Genomic DNA, 18724 nt, shown 5'->3' on the forward strand with positions numbered 1-18724 from the left:
CTTCATCGCGGTGTGCGGGCCTCTCACTATCGCGGCCTCTCTTGTTGTGGAGCACAGGCTCCAGACGCGCAGGCTCAGTAGTTGTGGCTCACGGGCCTAGTTGCTCCGTGGCATGTGGGATCTTCCCAGACCAGGGCTTGAACCCGTGTCCCCTGCATTAGCAGGCAGATTCTCAACCACTGCGCCACCAGGGAAGCCCACCCAGGGCTTCCTTTGAAGGGAGCTGCAAACCCAGGCTCCTTTCTGGTGGGGACAGGGAGGTGTCTCTTTCCTAGAGGAGGCATAAGAAGGGGAGGAGATGCCTGTGGGAACCAATGTTTATTGACCACTTACTGTACCAGTGTCAGGCACTAGTACTTTCTTGTTAAAGTCCGACAACAATCCCTAAATATGTAAATACTTCTGTTTTTATTTTTTATTTTTTGTGATAGATGAGCAAATTCAGAGAAATTAAAATATCATGCCTCCAAAGCTGATAATCTAGGCCTGTGTGTTTCCAAAGGTCAAGCCTGCGGGTTCCACTCCAGCACAGCCCTTCCGCCCCCCTCCCCTTTCCCCTCCACTCCCCTCAGTGGGCCAGAGTTCCTCCACTGTGCATTTCCAGGCACTTCCTGGGGCCCTAAGAGATGGGCGGAAGAGAGTTTGTTGCCACTAAAGACTCTCTCTCTCTTCAAGTCCAGGTTGACTTGATGTCCTTGGAGCCCAAGATATTTCACAGTTGAGTTCTGGCCTCTTGTAGACCTGGCCTGCACATGTGAACTTGTTTAATGTTTTCATACATGTACATCTTTTCTGCCCAGCATGAGCACAGCCCCTGGCACATAGTAGGTACTCAGTAAATATGTGTTGAATGATTGAATATTAGCTCCCCATTATGTTTCTTTGTATCTCTGCATCTCCCACTGATTTATATATCAGGAAGATCTCCCAAATCTGATATTGTCAATGTCATTCATTTGGGAAAATTTTATGTCTGTTTCCCTAATGTTGTCCTTAGGCCACCTGTGGCAAACTGAAATGTTTTTAAGTTGTTCGTGCTTTCAGATCTTGACCCCCTAACTCTATTCTAGACTTTATGGAACAGGGAATATCTTGCATGGGATTAACTTGAGCAAAGCCATTTGCACACTCAGCAAGGACCTGGGAAGCTACTAAGCAGCCATGTGGATTTCACAAAACCCCTGTACACAGCTCATGTCCTTTATTCACTGGAGAGCCCATCAAATGGGCTTTTAACTTGAGCGCTTTTAACTTCAAAATGTGCCTCCTAGTGAGAAATAAATTTCTATTGTTTAGCCAAAAAAACACAAAAAATAAACAAAGTGTCCTCCTACATGATAATAATGGTATTTTTAGTAGCAATTCATTGAGAAAATGATTCTTTAAATCCTATGAAATTAACAGCCCCTTTAAACAAATGACTTATTTCATAAGTCACAACAACATCTGCATATGTGAGAGACTTATGACTTAGTAGTCCCCAGAAAATGTTGCCTGGAGGGAGGCCCATAGATTGGCAGCCTTCATTTGAAACCAGCGGATCTTAGCATTTCTTCCTCTAGTACCGCACATGGGATGGTGGTCACTATTTGCTAGAAGTGATGGAGAAGATCAGTGTCATAAGGTTAACCTCAAATCTCTTTTTCCTTTTAAGGTAAATCACTTACAAGCTTTGCGACTTTATTTACTTTTTCACACTCTTCAGATGCATTGGAACACCTTGTGTGTCAGGACTCCATGGCTGAGGACCAGGGTCCTGCTGAACATTCATAGCCAATTATAGTCACAGGCAGTATGGGGTAGTGGTTAGGACCTTGGACTGTAGAGCCAGACTGCCCAGGCCCAAATACCAGCTCCACCACTTGTTTGCTGTGTGACTCTGAACAAGCTTTATAGCCTCTCTGGGCCTCAGTTCCCTCATCTGCAAAGTGAGGATAATAGTACCTGCCTTAGGGGTTATTATAAGGACTAATTAATGTGAGTTAATATACAGAAGCACTTAGAATAGGGCCCGGTACATTCAAATAAACCTCTATTTTTATTAACAGTATTTTTTATTACATACAGCTTGATCACCAGGATTTCCAGCTCCCAGCAGATTAGAAGTAACTCTTAAGGGGGATAAAGGCATACTTCTAGAGACACACAAATAAGAAGAGACAACACATAGCTGAAGAGAGCGGGCTAGACTGGTATGAAAAGTAGTACAAGAACTCAAAATCACAGCTGGCTGAGTCATATATAGTGCAGGAAAACAGCTCCATACAATTCTGGGGTCATAACCTTGTCCCTGCAAAGTCCAAGAATTATTCAGAACGATGCCTCTGAATCATCAAGCAAAGGTTACATGATGTTACACGTGTTCTGTTACAAGGTATTCTGTCTTGAAAATACTTCAGTCACAATTATTTAAATTAAAAATGTAAGCTTTGCTCAGCGATCTGGTGGGCTGGCGTGTGGCGTGTGCCATTCGACGTGGTAGGGAACATGCAGCATTGCTATACTTCTCACCATTCTTTCCTGAGCCAGGATGACGACCAGCACATAGTAGGTACAGCCAGTGTTGATGTGTTGGGTGTCCAGTGCATCAGACTATTGAGGAAGCCCCAGTGGGCTAGCCTTACAGGCACTGTAGGATGCGGCCCCCACCCTTAGGCAGCCTGCAGTTCCAGTGAAGGAGACCTTGAACTTCTTAGGCTCTCTCTCTAAAGGCATTTACCGGGATCTGTACTAACCGTAAATGTAACAGAGTGAAAAAACGATCGGGTGCCAGTGCGTGTGGGAAAAACGGCTCACTGCAGATCAAGGCAATAAGAAAGCCTCTCGTCGTACGAGAGGGCTGTGAACTGGGTGCTGGAGAACCGACAGAGCTTGCATGGCTGCTGGGGAGAGAAGACCCAGCTGGACAGGCACCCAGCACAAGGAGAAATGCGGTGGCAAGAGTGAGCAGGTCATGTTCACAGGTCAGCAATCCCAACGTGACTAGAGCAGAAGCTGTGTCCAGTGGCCCCGGGAAATGAGGTTGGAAAGAAGGAAATCATGGAGAATCTTGACTTTAGTTGGGGCATGGTAAGCAGGAAGGATCCAGAAAAAGTTTCTGAGCAGGAGAGTGACATCCTAGAATCACAGGGGGTTATCAGAGCCCCGTCGGGGCTGAGAAGCATGCCTGTGGACACACAGAGCCAGCCCCCCGGCTCCAGACTCATCACCTCCTCCGCCTGCCCCTCAGGTGAGCAGGAAAGACCCAACACCTAATCTTGGCTTCCCCCGGCTAGGGCCTTGCACCCTGCCTTGAATGGGATGCTCCTTCTCCCACCCTGCTCGATCTCCTGGGGTCTGAGCAGACACCCTCTGTGGGAGGAGGGCTGGCAGCTCTTTGGGCAGGTGAGTCAGTAACCTGGGCGTGGCGTCCACCCCAGTCTTCCTCCAGGTATAGTTCGTTTCAGCTCTGGAAGAAACAGGCCATCTTTCGCAGCAGGCTTCCCTTTCCTGCTCTGCCCACTCCCACCCCCGACAGGCTCTCCCTCCCCGCCCCCGCCAACTTCTCTCGTCCTTCCCCCACCCAAGGGGCCTAGGCCAATAGGCCTTTCTCGAAGCCGGACACCCACCCACTCTGGGGTTCTGGTTCCTTTCCCTGCTCTTGTGAACTCTCAGTTCTGTGGGCAGATGCCCTGGCAAGACCAGCACAGAGCAAGCGGCTGCAGGCCGAGGGCTCCAGCGCCCACTCCTGCTGTCAGCGCTCTGCAAGCCCCAGCCGGGAGGTCTGTGTGCCCTGCTGCCGTGCTAAGCGCCCCTGCTCCCAGCCCCGCCCTCCCGGCAGCTGCCCCAGCCCAGGGAGGCCAAGCCTGCAGGGGACCGGGGATCCCCGAGGTCAGGTACACTGGCCAGCTGCTGGAGAGAGCTTTCCAGATTAGAGCTGTGAGCTGCTATGCTTGGGGACTTCCAGAGGACTCGAAAACTTCCTTGGGCAGTCATTTCAAGACTGGACTGGCTGAGGCAGGGGTTGTTTTGGCCCAACCAAAGAGGCAAAGTCTTTCTACGTCGGTCATAGTAGATCACAAGCCTGGAAACTTGGATGTGGGGAAGGCCGTGTGAGGTCTTCTCAGCACCTCCTAGCCTCTGTCGCCGTGACTGTGCACCCTCCCTCCCCCCAGTGTCTCCCTCAGGATCAGGGAATACAGGGAGGGGGTAGAAGCGACAAGAACAAACGTTTAGTGAGCATCTGCTCTGTGCTAGGCCTGCATTCAGGTCTCAAGGCAGTCGGTCCTTTGAGGTAGGATCCCCACATACGCATGCTTTATGGAGGAAGGAAAAAAACGGGGACTTAGAAGAGATCATATGATCCAAACTTCTCATTTTAGAAACAAGCAAACAAAAGCCTGGAGAGCTCAGTCTGTGCAGAGTCAGACACCTTGTTGTTGAGATCCCAGGCTCCCTAACAATGCCCAAGCATCGCACCTCCTAAATCCTCTGTCTCCTCTCTCATGCGCCTGCCTTTTCAACATAGAACACGCAATCTTCCATTCGTATCGTGGGCTTGGGGTCCCCGTGGCCGGACGGCCCGGTGAGCTCCAAGTGTGAGGCACAGCCCCTTCCATCTCGTGCCTTTACACCTGGAGGAAGGTTCCTTGGAGGCGCTGCAGGGGAGCCCTCCTGACTTCCCCTTCCCGCCCCACAGTCATCCTGACTGATGAAGAGGTGCAGCGGAAGCGGGAGCTGATCCTCAAGAGGAAGGAAGAGGAGGCCTTGAAGGACAGCCTGCGGCCGAAGCTGTCCGAGGAGCAGCAACACATCATCGCCATCCTGCTGGACGCCCACCACAAGACCTATGACCCCACCTACGCCGACTTCAGCCAGTTCCGGGTACAGCCTGAGCCACCAGCAGAGCCCGGGCTCCGAGGCGGACGGAGGGCAAAGGGGGATCTGGGCGCAGAACCTGGGAAGGGACGGAGGCTGCTCTGGCCTTCTGACACTGGGGAGGACTCCCGCTCCTGTCAGAGGTCAGGGCTGGGGTAGGAAGGTGACCTCCAAGTGAGGGCCTCTGACCTTCCACCTTTCCCTCCAGCCTCCGGTTCGAGAGGGTGAGAATGAAGGGAAGCATCCCTCAGGGCCTTGGTTGATACACACGCCCAGCTTCTCTGGAAACTCATCGTCCTCCTGCTCAGATCGCTACACCTCCTCTCCAGGTAAGTGGCTCTGCATGCCCCCCCACCCAGAGAGCCCAGGGCTTCCCCAGCCCACCTGTCCTAGGCTGCAGCTGGAAGGACAGCACTTACCTACTGTGTGCCACACAACGTCCTCAGAAAAAAACCTTTCTTAGAGAAGAGGCGGGGCTTTCCTGAGGGCCCACGTGCAGGACGCTGAGGAAGAGGCCAAACAGGGCTCCGGGGGGGCAGGGTCTGCCTGCAGATCCTCTGTTCTTTCCTCTAAGCAAGGCTTCTTCCCCCCCACTCCCTCCCTGGGAGTGACTGGATTCCTTTAAAGGGTACTTTGAGCCCGGGCCCTTGGGGTTTTTTTGTTTGTTTCATTTTGGGTTTTGTTTTCTCCGGTTTTATTGAGATATAATTGACATAGAGCATTGCATTCGTTTAAGGTGTATAACATAATGATTTGATATATGTATATATTGCAGAATGATTGCCACAGTAAGTTTAGTTCACCTCACATAGTTACAAAGATGTTTTCCCCCCGTGATAGCTTTTAAGACGTACTCTCTTAGCAGCTTTCAAATATAACAAACAGTGTTGTTAACTGCAGTCACCAGAGCCTGAGTCTTTGGAAGGTGGAGTTCAGCATGGAAGGAGAAGATGTGGGTCCCACTACAGCCCGCCTTCCCCTCAAGCCCTGGGGGGCCCCTAAGGCCCTGGAGGACCTGTCCCTGCCAGCTCATCCTTGCTTTCCTCTTATAGTCCTTTCCTACCTTCCTCTTCATCTTCCTGTCTCATCTTCCCCCTGCCCTTGCCTTCATCCTTCTACCTCTCACCCAACCCAGCTGCCCTCTGGTTGGGGCCTGTAGAAAGGCAGGGATGGAAAAGCCCCCTCCCCTCTGGGGAACTAGTATCCTCAGATATGGTACTTCCAGACCCGTTGATGGATCTGTGCCCAGATCCAGAGTAGGTGGGAGGGCTCCCTGTGTCTACTAGACAGAGATAACAGTGGAGTTGGCCGTGTGTCTACTCACCTGCATTGACCACTGCACAGATAACTGATCCTCTGAGCCCCTCACCTTGTAGTTAACCTTGTAGTAACCCCTCCCCTGTGGTAATTTTCTCTACTCACTTTCCTGCTCTTTTTACTTTATGGTATATTCATTTTTATCAATGAGGGTCAATCTGGGGACTTCCCTGGTGGTCCAGTGGTTAGGACTCCGCACTTTCAATGCCGAGGCCACGGGTTCAATCCCTGGTCGGAAAACAAAGATCCCACAAGCCTTGCGGCACAGCCGGGGGGAAAATTAAAAAAGGGCCAATTTGCATGTTATACGTTGGTCTGTACTTCAACTTTTCATAATAATTTTATATTATTTAGAAGTTTTGATTTCTTCTCATAGGTTAATTAATTTGAGGTGTTTACCACCCCCCATGGTATGTTCAGTATAGCATATATTTATTGAAAAATTCAAACTAGTTAACATTTTTAACTTTTAAAAAATTATTTAAAAAAAAATTATTATATAAAAGTAATATGTGTTCATTGTAGACATTCAGAAAATATAAACTAAATTATGTATATTATATATATTATATATAATCTTTAAACCTACCACCCAAAGATAATCACGGTTAACACTGTGATGTATCTTTTCCCAATTTTTTTTAACATATATATATGTTCAGAAATGGAATTGTGCTATACGCAGTCTGGTAACTTGCTTTTTTCTCTTGATAGTATATTATGTCATATCTTCATACCATTCAGTACACACCTAGAATATAATTTTTAAAGGCTGCATAGTATTCTGGGGTATAATGTACAATAACATATCTAAACCCCTATCACTGGATACCTAGATTTTTTTCCCAGCTCTTCATTAAGATAACAGTATGCTTGGGGCTAAATATTTGCACTTATTCTGAATTTTTCCTTATGTTGAATTCATGGAAGTAGGATTACTGGTCATAGAGTGTACATAATTGTAGGCTTTTGACCCTCACGGTCAAACAGCTTTCTAGATTAGTTGCACAAATGTATGCCTCCTTTACACCCCAGTGCTGCACAAGGATTGCCTAATTCCCTACATCTTTACGAACACTGGTGTCAACATATAAACGTACTTGCTTCTAGTTTAGAGGTGAAAAGTAGATGTTCTTCTTGGCCATTCTTTGATCACTAGTGAGGTTGAACATTGTTTTCCACAAGTTTATTGGTTCCAAATGCATCTTTGATTTGAGATCATTAGGAACAACATGTAAAATCACATCTTAAAGAAGTCTCTTATCTCAGAGTGTCTCTGATATTTGATTTTCCTGCCCCACTCTGCTGAAGGAAGACACAGGGAACCCTAGGGGGAAGCCTGGGCTGAAGTGACTTTGGAGAGAGGTGGTGACTGTGGGATTCCCAGCTGGCCCTGCTGCCAGGGTGTAGGAGGGCCTCGCGGGGCCTCGCGGAAGGAAGCCTGGCTCAAGTAGTTCCTTCTCTTCCCTCATCCTTCCCCAGATACGATGGAGCCAACTGGCTTCTCCAACCTGGATCTGAGTGAAGAAGACTCTGATGACCCTTCTGTGACCCTGGACCTGTCCCAGCTCTCCATGCTGCCCCACCTGGCTGACCTGGTCAGTTACAGTATCCAAAAGGTCATCGGCTTTGCCAAGATGATCCCAGGGTTCAGGTAAGGAGCTTCTGGGACATCCAGGGAACAGAGTCAGAATCCTAGACTGAGCCCGAAGAAGGCTCGGAAATTACCAATCTACTGCTTCCCAAAATATAGCCTCAGGCCCTACCCCAGACCTCCTAAGTCAGAATCTCTGGGCAAGGCCCAGGAATCTGTATTTAAGAAGTGCAGCCCATCCAGCATTACTCGGCAGGCCAGCACTGGAGAGCCTTCCATCCCTTACATTTCCTATGTGATGGAACAGGAGCCCAGTGAGGTTCAATGGCCAACACCAGGATTTCTAGTGTTGGAGCCCGCGTGTCAGAGCCGGGTTAAGAACTCTTAGTTCACTGCTGTGTCCACTCCAGCTGCCTTGGATCTATTCCTCATATTATCCTTTTAAATTAAACCTACATTAATCCGGCACACCCAATTCTGAAACCAGGATGAAGCGATAGAGAGGAAAAAGGGTTGGGCTTGTGATGTAATTTAGGAATCCTAGAGGGAGACGCACTTGTACATATAACCTGGGCATCTTTCACCCAATTTACCCTTCACCCAAGGCTGTTTCCTAATCATACTGAGATCTTTTTTGCCAAAGTAGGTAAGTATGAGGAGTTCTACTGGAGTAAAGACCCTCCCTTATGGATTCATTCATACAAATTTCATTCATTCATTCAGATGTTCTATTGTTTTGGTAATAATGCTATCTATAATACTTATATTTAAATGGTCATGCAGTGTTAAATATTCTTAAAAGTACATAAAAGTTGACACTTTTAGTAGATATGTTGGGAGGCAGTTATATCTATATTTATGTATATCAATAGCTTCATTCTTTCTAAAAGTTCATTTGGAACGTTGTCATCAAGTAGATATACATTGTGGTCAAGAAATAAATGAATAAACTTCCCTGGCAGTCCAGTGTTTAAGGATCCACCTTCCACTGCAGGGGGAATCCCTGGTGGGGGAACTAAGATCTGCATGCCACGTGGCTGGCGTGGCCAAAAAAAAAAAAGAAAGAAATTAATTAATATCAAGCAATACTCTCATCATTTCAAGTAGTAGCAATAGTTGCAGCTGTAGCAGAAGGGGTAGAATGCTTCCTCAATACTGATGCTCGGATTCAGCGCTAGAATACTGGGAGCTGGAGAATGACTGGACGTTGGCCAGCTCTGGATGGAAGCTAACACGAGGTGCCAATTATTGTTTGGTGAATCTCTGGCGCGTAGGGAAGCCATCAGCTACTGTCTAAATTGCTGCATTGATTGCCAGCTAAATGATGGTAATTCACAGCGCTAAACCCAGCGCATCCCAGTTTGTTTCTGTCTTGAGACAACCTGCTCTGTGTTATTTTATGCCTCGCACCAATTCAAATACCAGGGATTCACCAATGTTCTTTCCTGGAATTAATGTGAAAATTATAAAGGTGAGAAACCATCAAATGGTGTTGAGACACTCTTACTGTATCGCACATTTTGGTTGCATCAAAAAGAGTAAAGGCCTCTCTGCAGGCAGAACGGGTGTCACCTGTGAGGTCAGCATCGCACCGGGCCTGGGATTTACCCTCCAGAGTCTTTCCTTGGAACTGATGACAACATTCCACTTAGTACAAGTTCCAGCTCCCTCCCCCACTCTTCTCGTTACTGTTTGCAAACTGCACATGTTCCCAAAGTCTTGTTTTGTGTAAACAGCTAGAGAAAAAATACTTCAAGGTGTTGATGGATACACTGTAGCAGGCGGCTCTCATCCTAATTCTGGGAGGAGCAGCTTTCATCTACCCAGTCCCCAAACCTTGCCTAGTGGGGAGCTGGACCAGAGGGCACCTGAAGCCCTGTCCAGATGCTAAGGTTTGGTGGCTGGGATTGCCCACATGGGAAAACTGTCCTAAAAAGAAAGTGACCTATTTAACCAGATTACCCCAGTGCAGCCCCCTCCACTAAGTAACCTGAGCCCCAGTTTTTCTCTTGGCCCCCATCCCTTCCCTTCGCCACATATACCCTCGCACAAAATAGCACCACCTGCCCCTCAATTCCTCTCCCCAAGGATGAGCTGAAGTCTACCCCCTTCCTTCCCTTTCAAACCTCATCCTCCAGAGTTCCCTGGTCTAGCCCTGCAGTCCTGGCCGAAGTGAGGTATATATGAGCAGGTATTGGAGCCGCCCAGCTATGGAGGCAAAATCAATTAAATCGATCCTAAACACGCTTGGGTTAACTTTTCTGCCTTCAGCATGTCTTGAGAAGTCCCAAAGTGGAATGTTTTCCAACAAAAATGGAGCAGGCTTCAGCAAGAGCTCTGTGGGGACATTTATGTGGATGTTCTCTGGGAATGCGTGGAGCTGATGCTGCACCAGGACGGGGGCCAGAGCCCAGGCTTCCGCAGGACCCAGGCGGGGGCAGCCCAACAGTTCTCTGGTTCTGCCGGTTCCTGCACTTAGAGGTTCCGTTTTTCCAAGAAGTGAAAGAACAGTGTCTGCGTCCCTGGTGGCTTTGATCTTGCTGCCTGGAGGCGGGGGTGGAGGGTGTGGGGAGGGCAGGATGAGACTTCTGTGTGGGTGAGTGGAGGGGAGAGTACAGGACAAGATTCCAGCATGGGCGGGACTGCATGGGCTGTGCTGGGTGTGGCCTGCCCTGTGGGGTGGCCTTGGCCCTGCCCCTGGCTCCCACCTCTTCTCCCTCAGCCTCTCAGTCTGCACCCCACAAATCCACCCCCCTTCAGCCCTGCAAAAGAAATGCATGGAGGAAGTGGTGTCAGGAGCAGCGACTCCATGGCCAGGAGCCGTCTTGGATCCGAGAGCCAAGGACCACAGGTTTCACTGCCCAGAGGGGTGCATGAGGGACCAGGCCCAAACAGCCCCAGAGGGCTAAATGCCTTCAACCTCACTGCCATTTCCATCCCCAGGGACTCCTTCCTGGGTCAGAGGCCTGGGGTCATAGTGCTTCCCTCCTCCTATGCCCTTTCCTCTATATTCACTTATTCATCTGTCCAACAATCAGCTTGCTTATGACATAAACTGTGAGGGATAAAAGATGACTAGGACACAGTCCCTGGCCTGCAGAGGTTCAGCGTCTGATGGAAGAGATAGACATATGAATAGCCGCGGTGAAGAGATAAGGGCGCCAAGAGGTACCGAGGGATGGCAGATGGGAAGAAACTGGACCCTGCCTAGGAGGGTGGGGAAGACGAGACATCCCCAGAGCACCTCACAGGTGCCCAGAAGTGGCCAGAGGTGTGAAACTGATCAGGGTGTAAATATTACTCAGGTCCAGGGAGGAGGCCCAGAGCCGGAGCTGGTGCCCATCACAGCAGGAACGAGGTCTCTTACTGAGTTCCCCTTTATCTCCACCGCTACCGCCACCCACTACCATTTCCACTTCTGGCTGTGAGCTGCACTTAGAAAGTCCCTGTATTTCCAGGCTGTGGGTGGTAATTTGAGGTCATTCTAGGTTTGCTTTCATAGAAGTAATATGTCTGGATCACAGCAGGCAGTGATCCCGCTGAAATCTCTCTAGCCAGGCACCCATGGGATGTTTGTTCACTTCTGGCCATCCATTTTGAGTGGGCCATTGAACAAAAGGTTATGTACAGAGATGTTCCTCACAGAATTCCTTATAACAGCAAAACTTAGAAGCAACCAAAATGCCCAAAAATAGGTGGGTGGGAGACTGTATTTTCCAAAGATTTGATAATGAACATGTTTTACTTGTATAATGAATTAAAACCCAAATGAGGGTGGTGTTAGTTTTTATTTTTTCATTGTGGATTGAGCACCCAGAAAAAGGTGACAAGGATGGTGAGACATCTAGATGTCACAGCATCAGGGCTATTTATTCCAGAGAAAAGGCAAGGAGGGACATGGTGGCTTTCCTTAAATGGTTAAAGGGATGTCCCGCGGCTAATGGAGAAGTCTGGTTCTGTGTTCCTTGAGAGGACAGAACTACAAGCAATGGATGAGTGTGTGATCACGTGGCTTAGAGCTCAAGAGAAGAGGCTATTGACCCAAAAGCCAAGCACCCCATGGCTGTATCCAGAGGCCAGGAGCTCCCTGGCACTGGGGGAGTCCTGCAGAGGCTGTGTGAGAGCCGTCTGTCAGGAATGCTGAGGAAGGAATTGGACCACATAGCCTCTAAGTGGGGCCTTCCAACCCTAGCACTTTGTGATTTTCCTTCAGTGCAGGCCCTTTGGTGGTCATCTAATCATGCAAGCCCTTTCACACCTCCTCATCCATCACCTGTTGATACGGGACTCTCATCAGTTAATATCCGTTTCCCACCTTTTTACTTTCTAAAGTGCAGCCACATGGGATGACAGCCCATCTACAGGATATCCAGGAGGAAATACACAGAAAGAGAAAGGGAGGAAAAAGAGGAAGCAATTTGATCTGTGGGTCCTGCCTTTTCCTTGTCATTGTTCAGACAAGCCCAGCTCGTGACTCAGAATAGTGGAACTAGTCGTGAGCCTTTTGACTCATCAACACATAGCTATTGACCCTCTCCTCATGCTCAGGGCTCAGTGAACAGTGTGAGGGCAACACTAAAGTAATTAAGAGGTGGTGCTGGCCCTCAAGTAGCTTACGATGAAGAGCCAGAGACAAGTATCTAAAGGACAGAGGCAAAGCAGGGGAAAGGGCAAAATAGGATTACAGGCAATGTGCAGCAGGTCATAAAGGAATGGCTCTAATTCTATGAAGAGAATCGAAGTGTGGAGGGATCCAAGGGAGACCTCACTGGATTCAGGACCAGAAAGGTGGGGTGGAGCAGAAGATGGGCGCTCTAAGCTGGAGCTGTCCCACGTTCAAAGGCATGGTGGCATGAGAATGCCTAGCATCTGAATGTGGAGTAGTCCGATGTTGTTAGAATGGAGGGTTGGTGGAGTCTGTGATGGGAACGGGGGCTGGAAATACAGGTTGGAGCCCAGTTATGGCGTATGGGCTTGATCCTGGGGCATTTGATAGTCAGTGGGGATTTCTGAGCGCAGGAGTGACACGTCCCTGTACCAGTAGTAAGAAAGGTGAACGAGAGACTTGACTCCAGGAGTCCAGTAAGAGGCAACTGAAAAAGATGATGGAGCTCTGAATCAGAGCAGTCCAGTGGGAGCGGGAGTCCAGAGACGTTCTGGAGACAGAGCTGACTTCACTACTGGAAGGACCGAAGGGCAGGAAGAGGGAGAGGGAAAGAAAACATGGGAGCCATTGGGGATGGCTCTGGCCACGCTTTTGCAGATGACCATATTCATGCTATAGCCCTGGGAGCTTCTTCAGGCTCTATCTTCCTGACCCTAGAAGAGCCATGGCTGCTCCGACCTTGGAGACCCTGGAAAGTCACTGGGTTTTCCCTGTCTTAGTAGCTGAGCTACATCGGTTGGCATTTGGTCACAGCTTTGAGTTGTTCTCAAGTCATTCTCCCTCAAGAAACAGTCTCGTTCTTTCCAACCAGGCTGCAAGCTCCTCGATGGAGGACGCAGGGCACATGCTGGTCACCTGGCAGGTGTATACCTGTCAAAGCACTGCACTGATTTGCATGACTTGATGGTCTTGACCAGTAACCTGACCTCCCCACCTCCCGCCCCCACCCCCTCCCTGGCAGAGACCTCACCCCTGAGGACCAGATCGTGCTGCTGAAGTCGAGTGCCATTGAGGTCATCATGCTGCGCTCCAACCAGTCCTTCACCATGGACGACATGTCCTGGACCTGCGGCAGCCCGGACTTCAAGTACCAAGTCAGTGATGTGACCAAAGGTGCGGCTGGGCTCTGCCTCCTCCTGCCCCGGCTCCACCCCTCCTGGGGTCATGGGCCCCACCAGGCACATCAGAGGGAGCGAGGCAGCACCAGGGAGAGAAGGGTGAGGGTCAGGCCGGAGGTAGGGTGGGGTGGGTGGTCCTGGGGGTGCCCACAGCGGCTGGCCGTTCTCTCTCATAGCCGGACACAGCCTGGAGCTGATTGAGCCCCTCATCAAGTTCCAGGTGGGGCTGAAGAAGCTGAACTTGCATGAGGAGGAGCACGTGCTGCTCATGGCCATCTGCATTGTCTCCCCAGGTACCTAGCAGTGTGGGGAGCGGGAAGGGGGTGTCCCGCTGAGGGCCAGCAGGGAGGTTTGGAGGGAGAAGTGAGCACAAGGAGAGACCAACAAGGAAACACCCACTTTGCTGGGTTTGCTCTGCCCGTGTGGTGTGTGTATGCTGAGGGTTCCCTCACTGCCCTTGGCCTTGCCCTAGCAAGACCATTGGTGATTCATGGGTGGGATTCTGAGGAACCAAAGAGATGGGGTTTCTCAGGCCACAGACAGTACTCAAGCTCTGCTCTTGTGTGAACTGGACTGACCTCTGCTGACACTTGAGGCCCCCTGGGGATAGGGCACAAAAGCCTGGGGCCTGATAGGAGGTTCTGCTGGCCTGACAGACAGTTTAGCTGACTGATTTTGGAGGCAGGGGGCTGTGATCCTTGAGCTCGTCTGCCTGTTTGGGGTGGGAAGAGGGAGAGAAGCCGAGGAGGGAGGTCTTGTGGTTCTGGGGATGCTGGATTGCTGATAAGGCCTCCACTGGGACTGTGTTCAGGGAACAAGCCTTTCTCCAGGGACGCTTTCCTTGGCTGGGGGCCCAAGGAAAGGACATGGGCACCCCTCCTCCTGGCCAGTGAGCATTCACTCATTCATTCATTCATTCACTCAGCAATGAGTTACTGGGCTTCTGTCAGGAACCAGGCACAATGCTGGGCATAGGGACTCAGCAGCAACCAGGACACAGACTTCTTTCCCAGGAAGTGTAGAAAGAGCCATTAAACAAATACGTTATTTTAAAAATAAAGAAGTACATGATGCTACAGAGGGTATAGCAGAAAGCGGGAACCTGATGTCGTCTGGGGCATGGAGGGACGGGGTCATCAGGAATCGCCTTCTTGAGGAAGGTCCTTTAAGCTGTTACCTGAAGGGTCAGCAAGAGTCAGGCAAAGGTAAAAGAGCTGAGTTCTGGGCCGAAGGAGCACAAATGTGAAGGCTGGAGTGCAGAGAGCATGGCTCATCGGGGTCCTGATGAAAGAGGGAGCACAGAGACAGAAGGAGAGAGAATAGGTGGGGACAGGCCCAGATGGCCCGCAAACGGACCTGAGACTTGATCCTAAATGCACTGGGAAGTGGTCGAGGAGTTGGGGAGGACTGTGGTGTCACAGGTCAGCAGGCATCCAGGAGTGACCTGGGAGCATGCTGAGGCTGGGTGTCTGTCTGTGTGGGCCGGGGGGTGGGCCGAACGGTAAGGGAGCTGGCTCAGAGCTCCCCGCCCGCCTCTCTGCCCACAGACCGTCCCGGGGTGCAGGACGCTGCGCTGGTCGAGGCCATGCAGGACCGCCTGTCCAACACGCTGCAGACCTACATCCGCTGCCGTCACCCACCCCCGGGCAGCCACCTGCTCTACGCCAAGATGATCCAGAAGCTAGCGGACCTGCGCAGCCTGAACGAGGAGCATTCCAAGCAGTACCGCTCCCTCTCCTTCCAGCCCGAGTGCAGCATGAAGCTCACGCCCCTCGTGCTCGAGGTGTTTGGCAACGAGATCTCCTGAGCAGAGCAGCCTGCCCTGGCGCCTGGGCGGGGTTGCCTCTCTGGGGCCGGGTGCCCAGCAGCTCCTCCCACCCCTTCTGGAGTTCAGCCCCTCCTCTACCCACTCCCCCTCCCCACCCAGCCCATCCGCTCTCCTGCCCAATCTAACACCAGGTCCCCCTTACCTGCAGGCCACGGGCTGCCCCCAGTCCCTCGAGACCTCAGTCATGAGGAATTGCTCTTTATTTGACAAAGAATCTCAAGTGGGGGCCGAGGGCAGAGGCTGAAGGTGGATGCCCCCTCCCACACTCCAGAAGTGGCTGCTGGCTGGTGACTAGGGAACAGGCAGGCGGGAGAGACGCAGCCATTCCTCAGGGACAGAGATACCCTCACCTCTACCCAGCTCCAGGCCCACACGTCCAGAGCCTGGTGGGATCATCCTTCCTTCGCCCCACCCATGATAAACACTGACCCATGACCCCCACCTCATCCTGCTGCCGGTCTGTCCTGTTCTGCCCCAGGGCAGTGTGCCACGATGGGGCCTTTTCCCTCTGCCTTCCCACCCTGGCCTGCGTAGGACACTCACTGCCAAGGAAGACCAAAACCAAGGTGACTAAGGTCACAGCTTCCCCTCATCCACCTCTGCTGGCCAAAAGGCATTTGCCTAACCCCACGGTGCCCACCTTCATCCCATCGCCATGGTAACATTCTCCCCGGAAGTAGCTGTGGTAAGATGGGCTTTCTCCCCATGGCGGGGGCCACTGGCCCAGAACCCATGTGCTGAGAGGCCAAGGAGGGAAGAGAGCAGGGCCCAGGCAGTGAGGGGACAGGCAAACCCGGCCTGAACATAAGAGTAGTAGATGGAGGCCACACCCGTCCTGCCGCCAAGCCCGTGGCTCCTCAGCCTGGAGCTGAGGGGTTGGCCGAGGCGGGGGCTCTCCCTCCGACAATCCACATGGCAGGACTGAATGGCCCCCAGGCTTCAGAGAGTCGCGGGCACCACCCTCACCCTCACCCTGCCAGTGCCTTACCTCCCACCCCAGAGAGAGAACCGGCCGCAAGCTCCAGAGCCCCTGCGCAGTGGCCGAGGGCGCTGAAGGGGCCTGACCCTGGGATGGCCAAGGGTGGTGACCCAGAGGTCAGCCCACTGTCTGAGCCCCCCCAGCAGTCTGGAGAAGCAGGTGCTGCTCTGCTTACCAGCGGGGCCTCATCTTTCCCGCCTGGCAGGGTGGGATGGGGGAGAGGAATTTCCAGACCCCCAAAAGCCCAAGCCCTCCCTGCCCACCTAGTTCTGATTCTAACACGGCTGTCCCCCGGAGAAGCAGAAGGCAGTGCTCCAGCACCCCGGGTGGGGGGACAGCAGGTTGGCCTGGTGGCTGGTCAGTGAGAGCACTTCGGGGGGGAGTCGGGCGGGATAGTTCCTTATTCCCACGCCACACCCTGACGTCAAAAGGGACCTGTGAGGCAGGGCGGGGTAGGGGCACCGAACCTCAAACTCCCCATATGCAGAGCAGCTCAGGAGGTGGGCACTCACGGCCCGTGTTCGCGGCTGGGCTTCTCTGGGACGTGGGTGGCAGGCATGCGGGAGCAGAGCAGAGAGGGCCCCTCCAGGAGCGACAGAGGGCCCTTCAGATCATACTCAAGTTTGGGGGGTGCAGCCGCGCTTGCTGTCTCAGCCTGGAGGAGGTGGTGTCAGCAGGATGCCCCTTTGCCTGCGTCCGCTGTTCCCTGAAGACCCCGGGAGCAAACCAGCTTACCTCCTCGGCAGCCGCCAGTGTCTGCTGGCCAGTGTTTCTTCATCTGACAGCCACCGTCCCTATTGCAGAACCGTCCTTAGACTCAGTCTGATGTCTTTTAGATGGGAGTTGCCTTCAGGCTCCACTTGGTACCACATTCTAATATAGCGGGTAGTAGGCACCACTGATGAAGCGATATTTATGGGTGATGAGGACGTACGTTGTGAAAATTCTACACGTTAATTACTGTTGTTGTTATTTTACAAATTAGGGAGAGACCCTTGGGATTTGATTGTAGCTGCAGAACACATTGGTCCAGTTGTCAAGTCAGTGGTAGAAAGGGCTTGAAAATCTCTGACCCAGTTCAATCCCCTTGTTAAAGAAAACTGACGCTGAGGAGAAGGTGTGACTCACCCAAGCTCATGTAACTAGTTCAAAGCAGCCCCAGGACTGGACCCGGACTTTGGACTTAGGGTCCAGTGCTGTTTTCACTACATCATGCTTGAGCTCAGACGCCATGTCCCATTCCCCTCGTGGCTGACCTCATCCCTGGGGGAAGCCCTGGGTTTTAGACAGATCATGTCCAGATCCCAGATCCCTGCCTTGCTCCCCTGGGTTGTCACCCCACTGACCCATCAGGAGGAGAAGGGACACCTCAGCCTGTGTCTCAATGTGAATCAATCACACCCCCGCCCCAGTGTGGCCTTGGCCGGATGCGGTCTCTGCCGCAGCTCGGCATAATGCTGTTGCCTTAACAATAAAGTGCATCTGTCTTTGTACTATCTTCACCCTCCTGGTGCTCCCCTGGACCTGCCTTCCCCAGGGAACATGACAGGACCCACTGAGAACGCCAGTTCCTCAGCCCTGGGGCCCGTGACAGCTCAGTCCAGTCCCAAAGGGAAGTCCAGCAGCTGGGAGGATGAGAAAAAGTGAGGTTCCCTGGGGATGAATTGGGAGACAACGTTATCATCTTTTCTGTTTTAGAATGAGAGAATGTGAAGGTAGACATTCATAAATCTCAACCTTTTTAAACTATATTATTGGAAAGCTAGGAAAGTCTGTACCAAAAATGCCAAATAAACAAGATTCTGGGAGATAGGAAAACCCTTCTCTGGCTGACTGGAAGAAGTAGGAGAATCTGAATGAGGCCAACAGGGAAGCTTGGAACGTACGATAGATCTGGTTAAATCTGGGAATAAAGCAGCAAAGAAAGCTTTGAAGAGTGCCTCCTGAGTGATTTCCAAAGAGAAAAAAAGTTTGCCAGAAATTTGTCAAATAAACCAATGAAGAAAGCTCTGCTTATGGTAATAAAGATGGCAAATACTTACATAGCACTTTGTGGCAAGTACTGCTGTAAATAAATGCTTTATGCAAACCAGCTTGCTTTATCCTTATAAGGACCCTAGGGGAGATGGACGACTATTACCCTCATTTCGCAGAGGGGATAATTTGCCCAAAGCCACAGTGGTGGTAAGTGAGAGATAGGGTTTGAACCCTTGGCAGCTGGCTCCAGAAGCCATTAATTACCTGCTACACTATACTGCTTCCTATTGAGCTGAGTGGGCTGACAAATGACAGCTAGTCATGCCAGCTCTCTATTAAAGTGGATGTAAGGGAGATTCCGATTCCTAAAGCAGGCCTTGAGATAGAG

General features: G+C 51.2%; 1 protein-coding gene across 3 annotated transcripts in view; it reads left to right on the top strand.

Moving 5' to 3' along the window:
* Nucleotides 1-18448, top strand: part of VDR (vitamin D receptor) — a 55308-nt gene extending 36860 nt beyond the window's left edge. For all 3 annotated transcript variants that reach the window (XM_057556721.1, XM_007179249.2, XM_057556720.1), the window contains 6 exons: nucleotides 4679-4863; nucleotides 5066-5186; nucleotides 7657-7828; nucleotides 13396-13547; nucleotides 13729-13845; nucleotides 15100-18448. In XM_057556721.1, coding sequence (XP_057412704.1) covers nucleotides 4679-4863; nucleotides 5066-5186; nucleotides 7657-7828; nucleotides 13396-13547; nucleotides 13729-13845; nucleotides 15100-15359 — 1007 coding nt within the window. In that variant the 3' untranslated portion in view covers nucleotides 15360-18448. The remainder of the gene's footprint in view (nucleotides 1-4678; nucleotides 4864-5065; nucleotides 5187-7656; nucleotides 7829-13395; nucleotides 13548-13728; nucleotides 13846-15099) is intronic.
* Nucleotides 18449-18724: the final 276 nt, after the last annotated feature.

The sequence above is a fragment of the Balaenoptera acutorostrata genome, chromosome 11 (genome assembly GCF_949987535.1).
Source record: "Balaenoptera acutorostrata chromosome 11, mBalAcu1.1, whole genome shotgun sequence".
In the NCBI taxonomy this organism is placed as follows: Eukaryota; Metazoa; Chordata; class Mammalia; order Artiodactyla; family Balaenopteridae; genus Balaenoptera; species Balaenoptera acutorostrata.